Raw genomic sequence first — 16,509 nt, forward strand, 5'->3', positions numbered from 1 at the left:
ATTTTGTCAATATGAAAGGTATCTTGAAACCCTGTAATGGTAAATAGGGGTAATGTTTTTTTTTTTCAAATTTAGGTGGTTCCCAATATTTGGCTATAACTCATCGAAGAGTCTTACAATATTCTACTTTGTTTATTGTTTCACAGATGTATATATTAATATTTATTTACAACATTCAATTATTTCTAGGTATATTTATATATATGTGCCTTTTTTTCCTTATATTATTTATTCATATATTCTTTTCACATCACTTTGCACATTTTCTTAAAAAAAAGGCCCTGTATTTACAATTAAGCACTTAGGAATGGGTACATACACTTTCTTCTCAGGGAGATTTAGAGAAAAAAATCATTCCAACATATTTACTTATGTAGTTTATGAAACTAAGTCTATCACGAAGCACACGATGGAGATAAGATGCTCAAAACCAGCAAGAATTAATTTTCCCACTAAGCGAATCTCCCCTCTAGCCATTCTCACATCCCACACAACTACCACGACAATGACAATGACCACACACACAATGGAGATAATATGCTCATAACGAACAACAATTAATTCTTCTACTCACCAAATCTCTCCTCTAGCCAATTTCAAATCCCACACAACTACCATGACAATGAGAACGCACACAATGGAGATAAGATGCTCATAACCAGCAAGAATTAATTTTTCCACTAACCAAATCTCCCCTCTAGCCGACTTCACATCCCACACAACTACCGTGACAATGACCACACTTGGTCCAATGCTTATAGATCATAATGATATCAACATTGTGGTTTAGCACAATTATATATATATATATATATATAACTTTGTATCACATGCACAAAGGTAAACTAAAATGCCTACATATGAGTGGAGTGGAATGCTACCTAGGGAGAGTCATTGCACACTTTCTAAGAAAAAAAGGAATCATTGTCTTAAAAATATAGGATTATAGAAAGTTCACTTAATTGTAGAAAGATACCATTTAATTTTAGTCATACATAATTTAGTTCTAGTGATAATATCCATTTAACTAAGAACATAATAGGAGAAATAAAAAAGAAAAAAATGCACAATTCTTTGTGCCTATCTAATTTTTAGTAAAGAAAAAATTAACATAAATTACCACACAATTTTACCGTGACTATCAAACAACAACAGGGAACATTTCATTTAATAAGGTTCTTCATTTTTCTATCTAAAGTTATGGTCATAACCCTTGAGATGCATATTTCCTTTCATTGCAGGTTTTCATTCATTTAACAAGGTTCTTCATTTTTCTATCTAAAGTTATGGTCATAACCCTTGAGATGCATATTTCCTTTCATTGCAGTTTTTCATGCGGGGGTGTAATTAAACATGGCTACAATTGGGATGTGATTGGCAGAATGATTAACGAACGAAGTGCACGGTCCTTCGCCTCCTCCTCATCAATAATCTCTAGTAAATACACTGCCTTCAACTTCGTGGCACTGTAGAACATGTAATCCAACGTCACCTAAAAATTGCCTCCACGATTCCTGACAATGTCGTGAAACGTGGCTCCCCTGTTTGACCAACAATTTTCTTCAACAGGTCTTCTATGGGAATATTACATCAGGGATAGGAAAGATAAGTGTTTTCTTAAGGTATTGAATGAGGAAACTAATCCAAAATTTCCTCAGGTAAGGGATTCTCTCAAGTTATGGGAGTTCAATTTTTTAAAGCGTAATTGATTGGGGATAAAATATCAAAAAATAATGTTATTATAAAATAATTGTAATGATTTAGGTGTTTAAGTTGTTTTTTATTAAATTCATTATAAAATAATTTTAACGATTTAGATGTTTATAAGTTGTTTCTTATTAAATTAGAACTTAATTCAGTTAATCCAACTACTTACAAACACATTAAGAAATAATTTTTTAATATGATCTAAAATCAAATTAATTTTTGTTAAGTTTTAAACATGGTTAAAAAAGAAAAAATTGAAATCTTATTAATATAAACAAAAAAAGGATACAATCAAGAAATAAATGATTCTAATAACTTAAATCGAGGAGGGAAAGGGAAGCCTATCAAAACCACTGAGGAGTGCTAATATAGCTACTTACCAACAACACAACAAAGAAATTCCTAAGGTGATTTGAAGCAATGTTTCAGTGTTTTCATTTAAAATTTAGGAGCAATGTTGTAGTGTTTTCATTTAAAATTTAGGAGCATGTTGCTTTTATGAGTTAGGAGTACGAAGGGGAAAAATAAATTAGGAATTATATAGGATTATGAATAGAAAAATATTATAAAAATAAAGTTATACAATTGATTTGCTTTTTTATTATTCAAATATTCCAAAATTTGAGATTATCAAAATTATTTCAAAATTTGAAACTATATTATGAGAGATAAGGGGATAAGTTGTTTTACAAATTCTTCCATTGTCAATTCACAAGAAGACAAACTAGACAAAGACAAGTGCATTTAGTCTGAGCTTTAGCATTTCTCACCTATCTATGGATTTAAGGCTTTCATTTTTTTTTATAGCAAAAATACCATTTTATACTATAAAGTTCTCATACTCTACACAATGATTTTAGATGATTATATTTTATAAGACACCAGGCATAAGAGTGCATCATAATATTGTGCTCTTTATGTTAATGAAAATCGATGAATAAATTTCTAGCTTTAAACATTTTATTGAACCATTAACATATATTTCTTTGAAGGCATTGTCTATACTCCAGAGATAGAGGTGTTGGGTTTATAGGTCAGGGGATTTGAAATTGGTACTTGAATAAAGATGAGAGGATGATAAGGTAAACAAAAAAACAAAAAAAAATCATTTTTTTATAAAATTGAGTTATTCTCATACATTTTCAATTATATAATTTAAACTTATTTATATGGTTAATAAAATATATACATTTTTTTAAGATTTAATTAATTATAATTTAAAAACATGAAAAGAATTATATAGTTTAAACTTATTTATTTATATTGTTAATAAAATAAATACACTTTTATTTTTCTCGAAGTTTCATTAATTGTAATTTAAAAAACATGAGCATGATTGTAATTTAAAAAACATAAAAATGATCGAAATGATAAAAGTAAAAAAAAAATACTAAAATACATCCAAATCAGCTTATTTTTTTAAATTGCAATTATCAAAACTATTGAAAAAATTAATATATATATATAGAATATATTTTTTTACTGAATCATAATGTTAGGATAACATGTTTCCAATAATCAAATTTCTAAATCAAAGAGAATAATCACACTGTGAGAATAACATGATTTTAAATAATCACATCAATTAAAAATCAAAATTGAACGATGATTGATTCTATCTCATCTCAGCGATTTAAAAACAGAAATTACTCCACAATTTTACAGCCACTAAGAACCAATAGCTAGGAACATTTCGCTTCCTCAGTTTTCTATTGGTATCGGTGGCTTTGGCCATAACTCTTCAGTTGCATATTTCGTTATGCTGCTGGTTTCGATGTGGAGATATAACTAAACTCGGCTGCAATTGGGATATGATTGGAAGAATGATTAACCGAAGGAAGTGCACGGTACTTCACGTCCTCCTCGTCAATTAACTCCAGTAACGACACCAACTTCAACTTCGTGGCATGGTAGAAAATGTAATCTAACGTTCCCTGAAATTTCCCTCGGCTATTCTCAATGAAGGTAGTGAAACGCGGCTCCCCCGTTTTACCATCCATTTTCTTCAACGCGTCTTGTAGGGGAAGATTGCATCGGGAATACTTAAAATAAGCACTTGCTAAAGGTATTCTATGACGAAACATGAGTTTAATGGATGGATCATAATCCGAAATTTCTTCATGTAAGGGATCCACATAGCCTTTGGTAAGAAGTGAGTGGGGAGCGCTTCCGGACAAAGAATTGAAGTCCCCACATAGTACAACAGGAATATCGTGGACAAACTTCTCCAAATCTTTGAGCAAGTAGTAGACCTGCCATAGCTTTACATCACTGTTTTCATTATTTGCATGGATGTGGGTATTGGTTATGCACAGACGTTCACTAGTTTCTTTTATGGAAAGGATGACATGCAGGGCAATGTTGTCTTTATATCTCAAATTAATCCAACACAAAGTTATCAAGTCAAATTGATTCAGTTTATAAAACGTTGCACAACCATCAACAGTTGGAATGTTGCCTTCTCTCTGCTTTCGCTTAAACATCCCTTCATATCCTAATTTGGCCAATTCTGGATGGAAAAAATCAGAAAAATGGTTCTGTTGTACCTCCTGGAGGCAAATGATGTCAGGGTCGCACTCTAATATTTCCTTCAACAAGTTTTGTCTGCGATTTTCCCATCTGAGCGCGAATGGAGGACAGTTGGGGAACTGCTCTGAAGTAGCATACACGTCCGCCAGAATGTTGTATGTCACAACTCTGAATGATGGACCCCTCAAACTTCTATCATACCTGTCGTTGTAAAGTTGAATCATTCGCCTAGGAACGGGGTGGGGAAATGGAATAACTGGCTCAGTAACGAAAAACCCCTTTCCTTCAACTTCTAGAAGTAATACCTTGCCTACGTCCTGCGTGTTGGGTTTATAAGACTCGGAGGCAGACAACAACGTATGAGTGTTGTTTGGAGAAATGCATTCACCAACACTATGGACGCAATACCATCTCTGCCTCCTTAAATCCTCGTCGTCATCCCTGAAATGACCGTCTACCACATCTTTTACACTCAGCGTTATATCAACAATAGGTTCTATGGAAACCCTTTTCAATTTCATTTTTGCCAGTAACTGTAATTCCCCTTCGATACCAACAACTTCTCCTCCTATGTTCTACCAGCTTTAGCGTTGTTACCACTTTCAAACGAGCTTTCTTAGCCTTACGACTTTGACTTCTTGTGAACTCAACTTTTTAATAAGCCGTACCAGTCAAATTTTCTTTTTTGGGTTAAGATCGATGCTCTGCTCTATAAATGGAAGATATGGATCCGTGATTTTACCCGCTCCTCAATAAACAGAAGAGATGGATTAGTGCTCCATAAGCTTTTTGTATATATAGCTTAAATATGTTGTATGTTAAACCAAAAAAAACTATTGAACTTCGAGCTTGGTTAAAACGTCGGCATTTGGATAATTTCGGAAAGACTGAAATATTAAAAAAAAAAACATATTTTTGAAACGAAGTTGGCAATCTTACTCGTATTTTGGCAACTAAATGTATATGGAATAAACTCTATTTTGTTCAAGTTTACGGAAATGTTCATGCAATTAAACTAGCTTTACTTGTTTCTTTTCCTCTCCTACAATTAGAATAGGGTTATTTGTTATTCTTTACTTTTTTTTTTCGAAAAATGTACATCTACTTTCTATTATTTTCTGTAAATAAGGTAGGTTTACTGTTTGCCATTTATTTTTCTACAAAATTAGAGTATGTTTACTTCTTTTTTTTTCTAAATTTTCTAAGTATTTTTTGTATTTTTTATATAAAGTGAGGTCATTGTACAACATAGTTTCCCTTGAGGTGAATGAGATCCACCAAAGGACAATACATTACATGTTGCACAGATAGCTTTGACCCTCTTAAGTTTGTGTTTGTACAAACATGAAGCTAATGATTGAAGTCAATACACCAAAGACAATTAACATTCTTATTCTAACACTAAGGGGCCGTGATATTATCAAAAATAACAATAGACTGAATCTCATTAAAAATAATTAATGCAATTTATATTCAAAAGTTCAAAGCTAAAATCATCAAGGTATAAGAAAATCTTTCTTTCAAAACACTAAACACCCTCGTCCATTGATTATTCTTCAATATATGAATGATTGTTGTCCATTGATTATTCTTCAATATATAAAATGATTGTTGCTTCTTGAAAATACAAATGGTAAATATATTTTCGAAAGTAAACTAAATCTCAGTTCATGGACTTTATGCCTCCTATCATAAGTTTGACTTGTTGGTCATAAAACTAGAAAATGGAAGCATCATGCAATATTTGTTGATGATGGAACAAAAAATAATACTCCTTTTTTTGTTGTAGAAAAACATAATATTTATTTATGGTAAGTTTGACTTGTTGGTCATAAAACCATAAAATGGAAGCATCATGCAATATTTGTTGATGATGGAACAAAAGATAATACTATTTTTTTGTTGTTGTAGAAAAAAGTAATATTTCTTTCACTATGGATGGAATGTTGACTACATTCATATTCATTACGCAAACCTCTGAACATTAAATTTTTGAACTGGATATGTGAGGTAAAAGATTCATAAATGCGCCACGTAAAAGATTCACAAAAAAATTTAGGTTGGTTCTTTGGAAACTATGATATTTTTGGAATAAAATTGCCATTAAATTACTTAATCCAGGTGGTAATGGAGGTGGTTTTGTATATATAATGAAAACATAATTAACAATTGAAAATGGTTTAACTTTTCTCGATGTATTTAGGTTTTGAAAACTTCACATTGATTCAATGTCTAGTGCATTTATTGAATTAAGTGTCATGGAATAGTTTCTTTGTGATAACCATGTTGGATTTTTATAGTTGCTCGATGTAATGGAGGTGATTTTGTATTTCTAATGAAAACAGAATTAACAATTGAAAACGGTTTAACTTTTCTTGATGTATTTAGGTTTTGAAAACTTCAAACTGATTCAATGTCTCATCCATTTATTGAGTTAGGTGCTGTGGAATAATTTCTTAGTGATAACCATGTTGGACATTTGATGTAATGGAGGTGATTTTGTATTTCTAATGAAAACAGAATTAACAATTGAAAATTGTTTAACTTTTCTTGATGTAGTTAGGTTTTTAAAACTTCAAACTGATTCAATGTCTAGTGCATTTATTGAGTTAAGGGGGGTGGAATAATTTCTTAATGATAACCATGTTGGACTTTTGCATTTGATCCAGCTATTACTTGATTTGACACAATTGCTTGAATTCCAGAAGTAGTCAAGGAAATTGGCTTTAAAACAAATTATATGTACTGTTTTTTGGATCAATAAAGTAATATCCGGAGATAATAAGGGTTTTACCGAATTCCTCACTTTATTTAATTGTAGTAGTCACAAGTGTATATTTCAAACCCTATATAATAGGCAACCCTTGGCTTCAAAGTATGTGTACTTCATTCAAAATTTATTATTAGATTCTTAAAAGGTGAATTTTAACAATAACGCTTTCTAATCTAGCAGGTGTCATAAGTAATTTTAGTCAAAAATCATGCTCAATTTATACTTAAGGTTATTGACAATTTTTGGGTTTTCCAATTTGATAAGCATATGTCATTCTCTGTTAAATGCACCTAATATGTCATAATAAATGAGGAATTATTTTATTTACATTTAAACATCTAATTCTCAAACAACAACATTTTTCTATCTAATTATTGTCTTTGCACTGAGAAGAGAGAGGTCTCGTTATTGTCTTTGGATTTAGAAGAGAGAGGTATTGTTTTAGCTTAGGATGAAAGTGATATGCCACCTACATCAAAGTTCACTTCCAAAGTCTAATGTACAAAAATGTAATAATAATAAAGAATAAATCGTAATTTTTTGTAATTTTAATTTATGGTAAAAAAAAGTAATAATAATAAAGAATAAAACGTAACTTTTTGTAATTTTAATTTATGGTAACAGCATGTTTATTATTGCTGATGAAACTTCTTTGAAATAATTTTTAATGGAAATTTAAAAATTCCACTTCAACCTTGAAATTTGTTATGTTTAATATTTTTGTAATCATCAATTTTAATAGTGATATGAAATACAAATTATAGTACCAATTGGTAGTGCAAAAATTTATGCTAACTCTTTCCTCAACCATCTAAAAATTGAATGAAAGGTAAAAAAAAAAACTTTCATAACTGACAACTAAGCAATGTAAATCAAGATAGAATTCATAAAGATATGAATTTACAATATTGTAATTACACATTAGTGGTATTATTCATTCCATTCAATGAAAAAAAATAGAAAAAATAGCTATAAGAAGAACCTATATATATATATATATATATATACTATTTCCATTAGAAGAAGATTTTTTAACAAAGGATTTCTAGGTGTAATCTTGTATTGTGATTATACTCTAGTTATTTAATCATCCATTTTGGGCTTTGCATCTATGGGGAATTTTCCGTTTAATATACTATATGAGAGGATTTTAGCATAATGATATTAGGTAGCACTTACCACTATATGCCTACAATTTGAATCCCCAAATTCATTTTCTCACCATAAAGTAGAACAAATGGCTAGTACAAGAATATGTGGTGGGTTACTAGAAATGTATTCAATTAATAAGGAGTTACTTTTATTTTCATAATTTATATCTACTTTTTGCTCACAAATACTAAGGATCAATGTTTAACACTATGTTTATTAAACTCGTGCATTCTTAGTATGGCCTAGGAAGTATGTTCTCAAAGCTTATGAAATTTTCATGCAAACAATTATTCACTTAAAATTTTAATAATCCTAGAAGTTAGTTTAGATTACAAAGAAATATTCCACAATAATATTATCCATTGGGGTCAAGTCTCTTCATCATATCTCACAGTAAAATTAGTACATACTTCCCTATAAACAAAAAATTCCTTGTGCTTTATGATCCCTAATGGGATGTTCAGTATTAGCTTATGTTCTAACCAACCTAACTTTTAGATGTTTTGTGGTAGCAAGGAGATGATGTGTTTTTTCCTCTCTTAATATATTTCATTAGTACTATACTTCAATAATGTGTATTGATCATTCTTTAGTGATGTGCTGCATTGAGGTTTTCATGTTATTCCTAGGTCATACATTCACCATTATTGAGGATAGTAATATGATTAAAAAAATCAAGTAGAGCTTGAATTTTGTAAGCAACAAGTATAACACGTCATATTATGAAATTTAAGGATGAAATCACCCCTATAAATAATAAGGTATGAAATCCATTTACATTACCTTTTCCTATTACCTTTATCATGACTATACTTCCAACATCCATTTACCACAATGCACCCGGCCAGTCCAATCGACTGTCATAATCTTACCTTCGGTTGTGCTTACTCATGCACCCAGCTTCACCTAAATCTTACATTAACTTTCGAGTACAACACACCTCTCCTCGAGCTCCATTAAGTTTCCTCTTTCCCCAAACAATTCCCAAGGCTCAAAACATAAAAGGCAAGACAAGAAACAAACAAGAAGAAAACCAATAACAACACGAATTCGAAAAAAGTGGCATGATCATCCACTAGACACAACAAAACTGCAAATCAACCGCGATAAAACAATAAAAGACAAAATTCACAAGACTAAAAACAAACACCATGACTCAATCCCCATGGCCCCTAAGGCAAGCTCAACCTCAATCTTCTTTAATATTTCATGGAAATTTGCTTTTCAATGCAATCCCCTACATCATACTGCCATTAACACATTACTTTTAGTGCAATCAAAAACATAAAAATACACCAGATACCTCAGCTTGTTGTTCCAAGCATGTTACCTTGCAACTGAACACATCCATTCCATCTCTCAAGGGACTCCAATTATCTTGACAAATCCATTTGTAACTAGATACTAGCTAATATACCTATCAATTACATGTTCACGAATCTAGCAGGTATCCACATAACATCAAACAAAATCAAGGTTAACAAGACTTCCTATATGTAAAGCACTCGTTCATTAGGAATTAGCGTTTCCGAACATAGCCAAACGAATTCTTACCCGATTCTTTTCTTTTGCCTTTACCCTGTTGCAACTGAGTCTTGCTATAAACTGTCACATCACCCAACTGTTAGTTATATAAACACATAAACTATTACCTCATCACGCTAATACCAACCATGTTTCCTGCAACTGCTCACACATGTCAAACACATGTTCCAAATATCAAGACAATCATAACTATGAATTTGAAATCAACTTTTACAAACAATCATGTCATAATCCATAGTCGACTCATAGTCATTAAACATAATTCTACAACTATCACCTACTACACTCAAGTACCTACCAACTGCGTCAACACATATATGTTAGTTCAATCAAGATTTGTTACAAATATCTCAAACTGTATTTACACAAAGAGAATTGAAATAGAGGGCATTCAAAGCTAATGGATCTACTTGGCGCCATCTTTGTGGATTGTTGGTAACAAAGAAGAGCAATTAGAATTTGATAAAAACTCTTATTTGACGAGGTGGAATCCAATTTACTAATTGTCTTTGAGGTTTTTTCTCCCGAAATTTTTAACAATGGGATCCTGTAATCCGTTTGTATATTCCAAACCATAAGATATGTTAAAAAGTGAGAGAGCTTTTTGTAAATGATGATGTTGGAAGCAAAAACCACTTTTCGTATTTTAAAATTCATTTCCACCTGCTCAGAAACTGCATTTGGAAACACTCGTTAAAAACAGGAAAATCCAAGAAAATATGCTTGCAAAGATTCATCCGAATTTCCAAAACTGTACCATATTTTAGAAACATGAGAGAGGTTTTGGTAAACGAGGATCTTATCATAAGAAACCTCTTTTAATTTTTTAAAATTCATTCTCAGCGGTTTCTAAACCATGTTTCAAATTATTCTGCTTCATAGGAGAAAACATAATTTAATTGGCCATGAAACAAACATGTGACATGGAGGTGGGGGATGATGTGGAGGCACATGGTTGGTGGAGATGAACTGGAGTCCACAAGGGTGATGTTGAGAATTGACGTGGAGGTGAGTGGGGAAAATAGTCCAACTGGCAGGCAGTGAGTGGTGCGAGAGTGACAGCGAGGTTAAATGTTTGTGGGAGGTGATATGCAGAATGGATACATGGCGGAAAGGGAATGGAGATTTAGTGGAAGTGGTGGGCGACATTAGCGGGAAGGCGGGTTACGTCAGGAACGGTGGAAACCGCTTTTGGAGGGGCGTCGAAGCTATTTGTGGTATTAAAGGGGGGTCCGAAATCATGAGGGGAAGACACGTAGTGGCGGGAAAACTAGTTTTCGTACCCCCTCCCCCCCACCCCCCACACTGTTAAAGAGAATCATAATAGGAGGAGGGGTCTGAAAATACGATGGATCCATCTGATGAAAAAGGTGATGTGATTGGAAGCTAGGAATATGTGAGTTATTTAACCACATACAACAAATCTCCATTTGTCGTTTTCAACTCTACACTAAAACAAATGCTGTAGTACTAATGCCTTATTAAAATTTATTTAATCACATTTAAATGATGTGATTAATTTAATCTAATCATGCTTAATTATGCTCTAATGATGCATTTTGACTTGCAAGCATATTTCTTTATTTTTCTTAAGGTTTTGACATTTTTTTGGAAATAATTTACAAAATGGAATATTATTTACAACATTTCAAACATAATATTGATCAGCTATAATCAAATGATCCTATAAAAATTATAGGACCCTAACAAGACATCACCAAGAAAAACCATCATCAGATTGGTCTCCATCCAAGCCTTCCAGGGCTTCGAGAGCATTTGTCCAACCAAGTCTTCCAAAACTAGTAACTCAACCCACAACTTATACAGGGCTTCCAAAGTGTCTGTCCAACCAAGAATTCTAGGACTAGTAACTCAAGCCACCAAGGGCTTCCAGAGCATTTTTCCAACCAGGGCCTCTAGGACTAGTAACTCAACTGAAGCTGTTACAGGGCTTCCACATCGTTTGTTCAACCAAGGCTTATAGGACTAATAACTCAACCCAAGCCAAGGAAACATGAGAACCAAAAGAATCAAAACAACGAAAGTATATCGACAATCACCATCCAGAAAATTGCAAGGCTAGGCAATCCGCTTTCGATCCAGGAAATCCTCCATGCCAGTCATAGATCACAATCAAGAAACCACATGCATAAGCCATGCATGCCCAAAACTAGTGAAGAAATCATACATGAAACTTGGTACGTCCAAGAAAATCTGATGTCGATGCCTTATTGAACTTTCCCACTCTTCCTTTTCCTTCTTGCTCCAAGAATCCAAGTACGCCACACCCTCCAAGAGTGCTCCAAGAAAACTCTAAGTTTCCAAGAGTATGAGATAGATCCAAAACTGCCAAAGCAATCTAACCAGCAGACACACTAAGGATAGCCTAAACAGATGGTTTTGGTCGGGCACTGAATTGAAAGGGTCGGTTGTCTCTCTCGTCCACCGTTCTCAGGAGAAGAGAGGGTGTTTTTGACATGTTCTCAGTGACCGAATGCTAGTCAGCATCTTTGGTGCCTTACCTTTAGCTACTTCTTTTGGGACATACATCCTGATTAGTTAGCTTGGCGATACTTTCTAACTGATCCTTAGAAGCCTTTTTATGTATGAGGCCTCTATTTTCTTCATTTTCCATTATTTTCGTTCATTTTCCTCCTCTCATGCAACCTGTGACCTTTCATCTCATTTTTCTCCTAATTTCCATTATTTTCCTTCATTTTCCTCCTCACATGCAACCTGTGACCTTTCAGCTACTTTTTCTCCTATTTTCCATTATTTTCCTCCTCACATGCAACGTGTGACCTTTCACCTCCTTTGTCTCCTAATTTCCATTATTTTCCTTCATTTTCCTCCTCACATACAACTTGTGACCTTTCACCTCCTTTTTCTCCTAATTTCCATTAGTTTCATAAATAAATGCGCCAAAATACTTTTTTTCCTCTTTAATATATTTTTACAACTTAGAATGCATGTCCCATCACCTGTGATATTTATATATTTTTACATGGAATTTTCACCAGGGTTGTTACATATTTCCTTGAAAACAAACCATATAGTTTCTTTTTTAATGAAAGTAAATGGTTTTGTATATTACACACCTAACCTATATGTCGTTAAAGGTCATGGCCTGAGTGCACCATTCCATAAGAAACTGTCAAGCCTACATCATTTATAACTTCCCTGGTATTTTGTACTTGTATCTTCTATTATATAATTTCAGGAAAACAACAATTTTTCAATGTTGAGATTTAATTCAGTTTATCAAGCCCCTGGAGTGGCTGATTAGAATTTCTTACTTTTGTTATTATCATGAAACATTACCTTATATACAAGAAAGAGAACATTTTGTCAATATGAAAGGTATCTTGAAACCCTGTAATGGTAAATAGGGGTAATGTTTTTTTTTTCAAATTTAGGTGGTTCCCAATATTTGGCTATAACTCATCGAAGAGTCTTACAATATTCTACTTTGTTTATTGTTTCACAGATGTATATATTAATATTTATTTACAACATTCAATTATTTCTAGGTATATTTATATATATGTGCCTTTTTTTCCTTATATTATTTATTCATATATTCTTTTCACATCACTTTGCACATTTTCTTAAAAAAAAGGCCCTGTATTTACAATTAAGCACTTAGGAATGGGTACATACACTTTCTTCTCAGGGAGATTTAGAGAAAAAAATCATTCCAACATATTTACTTATGTAGTTTATGAAACTAAGTCTATCACGAAGCACACGATGGAGATAAGATGCTCAAAACCAGCAAGAATTAATTTTCCCACTAAGCGAATCTCCCCTCTAGCCATTCTCACATCCCACACAACTACCACGACAATGACAATGACCACACACACAATGGAGATAATATGCTCATAACGAACAACAATTAATTCTTCTACTCACCAAATCTCTCCTCTAGCCAATTTCAAATCCCACACAACTACCATGACAATGAGAACGCACACAATGGAGATAAGATGCTCATAACCAGCAAGAATTAATTTTTCCACTAACCAAATCTCCCCTCTAGCCGACTTCACATCCCACACAACTACCGTGACAATGACCACACTTGGTCCAATGCTTATAGATCATAATGATATCAACATTGTGGTTTAGCACAATTATATATATATATATATATAACTTTGTATCACATGCACAAAGGTAAACTAAAATGCCTACATATGAGTGGAGTGGAATGCTACCTAGGGAGAGTCATTGCACACTTTCTAAGAAAAAAAGGAATCATTGTCTTAAAAATATAGGATTATAGAAAGTTCACTTAATTGTAGAAAGATACCATTTAATTTTAGTCATACATAATTTAGTTCTAGTGATAATATCCATTTAACTAAGAACATAATAGGAGAAATAAAAAAGAAAAAAATGCACAATTCTTTGTGCCTATCTAATTTTTAGTAAAGAAAAAATTAACATAAATTACCACACAATTTTACCGTGACTATCAAACAACAACAGGGAACATTTCATTTAATAAGGTTCTTCATTTTTCTATCTAAAGTTATGGTCATAACCCTTGAGATGCATATTTCCTTTCATTGCAGGTTTTCATTCATTTAACAAGGTTCTTCATTTTTCTATCTAAAGTTATGGTCATAACCCTTGAGATGCATATTTCCTTTCATTGCAGTTTTTCATGCGGGGGTGTAATTAAACATGGCTACAATTGGGATGTGATTGGCAGAATGATTAACGAACGAAGTGCACGGTCCTTCGCCTCCTCCTCATCAATAATCTCTAGTAAATACACTGCCTTCAACTTCGTGGCACTGTAGAACATGTAATCCAACGTCACCTAAAAATTGCCTCCACGATTCCTGACAATGTCGTGAAACGTGGCTCCCCTGTTTGACCAACAATTTTCTTCAACAGGTCTTCTATGGGAATATTACATCAGGGATAGGAAAGATAAGTGTTTTCTTAAGGTATTGAATGAGGAAACTAATCCAAAATTTCCTCAGGTAAGGGATTCTCTCAAGTTATGGGAGTTCAATTTTTTAAAGCGTAATTGATTGGGGATAAAATATCAAAAAATAATGTTATTATAAAATAATTGTAATGATTTAGGTGTTTAAGTTGTTTTTTATTAAATTCATTATAAAATAATTTTAACGATTTAGATGTTTATAAGTTGTTTCTTATTAAATTAGAACTTAATTCAGTTAATCCAACTACTTACAAACACATTAAGAAATAATTTTTTAATATGATCTAAAATCAAATTAATTTTTGTTAAGTTTTAAACATGGTTAAAAAAGAAAAAATTGAAATCTTATTAATATAAACAAAAAAAGGATACAATCAAGAAATAAATGATTCTAATAACTTAAATCGAGGAGGGAAAGGGAAGCCTATCAAAACCACTGAGGAGTGCTAATATAGCTACTTACCAACAACACAACAAAGAAATTCCTAAGGTGATTTGAAGCAATGTTTCAGTGTTTTCATTTAAAATTTAGGAGCAATGTTGTAGTGTTTTCATTTAAAATTTAGGAGCATGTTGCTTTTATGAGTTAGGAGTACGAAGGGGAAAAATAAATTAGGAATTATATAGGATTATGAATAGAAAAATATTATAAAAATAAAGTTATACAATTGATTTGCTTTTTTATTATTCAAATATTCCAAAATTTGAGATTATCAAAATTATTTCAAAATTTGAAACTATATTATGAGAGATAAGGGGATAAGTTGTTTTACAAATTCTTCCATTGTCAATTCACAAGAAGACAAACTAGACAAAGACAAGTGCATTTAGTCTGAGCTTTAGCATTTCTCACCTATCTATGGATTTAAGGCTTTCATTTTTTTTTATAGCAAAAATACCATTTTATACTATAAAGTTCTCATACTCTACACAATGATTTTAGATGATTATATTTTATAAGACACCAGGCATAAGAGTGCATCATAATATTGTGCTCTTTATGTTAATGAAAATCGATGAATAAATTTCTAGCTTTAAACATTTTATTGAACCATTAACATATATTTCTTTGAAGGCATTGTCTATACTCCAGAGATAGAGGTGTTGGGTTTATAGGTCAGGGGATTTGAAATTGGTACTTGAATAAAGATGAGAGGATGATAAGGTAAACAAAAAAACAAAAAAAAATCATTTTTTTATAAAATTGAGTTATTCTCATACATTTTCAATTATATAATTTAAACTTATTTATATGGTTAATAAAATATATACATTTTTTTAAGATTTAATTAATTATAATTTAAAAACATGAAAAGAATTATATAGTTTAAACTTATTTATTTATATTGTTAATAAAATAAATACACTTTTATTTTTCTCGAAGTTTCATTAATTGTAATTTAAAAAACATGAGCATGATTGTAATTTAAAAAACATAAAAATGATCGAAATGATAAAAGTAAAAAAAAAATACTAAAATACATCCAAATCAGCTTATTTTTTTAAATTGCAATTATCAAAACTATTGAAAAAATTAATATATATATATAGAATATATTTTTTTACTGAATCATAATGTTAGGATAACATGTTTCCAATAATCAAATTTCTAAATCAAAGAGAATAATCACACTGTGAGAATAACATGATTTTAAATAATCACATCAATTAAAAATCAAAATTGAACGATGATTGATTCTATCTCATCTCAGCGATTTAAAAACAGAAATTACTCCACAATTTTACAGCCACTAAGAACCAATAGCTAGGAACATTTCGCTTCCTCAGTTTTCTATTGGTATCGGTGGCTTTGGCCATAACTCTTCAGTTGCATATTTCG

At 31.8% G+C, this 16,509-nt stretch overlaps 1 protein-coding gene across 1 annotated transcript; it reads right to left on the reverse strand.

Moving 5' to 3' along the window:
- Nucleotides 1-3,464: 3,464 nt before the first annotated feature.
- LOC149231409 (carbon catabolite repressor protein 4 homolog 1-like) lies at nucleotides 3,465-4,757 on the reverse strand. Its single transcript, XM_089381628.1, has one exon. The coding sequence runs from the start codon at nucleotides 4,755-4,757 to the stop codon at nucleotides 3,465-3,467; it is 1,293 nt and encodes a 430-aa protein (XP_089237754.1).
- Between the last annotated feature and the right edge of the window lie 11,752 nt (nucleotides 4,758-16,509).

This window comes from Pinus tabuliformis, chromosome J (genome assembly GCF_031772625.1).
Source record: "Pinus tabuliformis cultivar Carrire ecotype Pingquan chromosome J, CPIR1, whole genome shotgun sequence".
NCBI classification, from domain to species: domain Eukaryota; kingdom Viridiplantae; phylum Streptophyta; class Pinopsida; order Pinales; family Pinaceae; genus Pinus; species Pinus tabuliformis.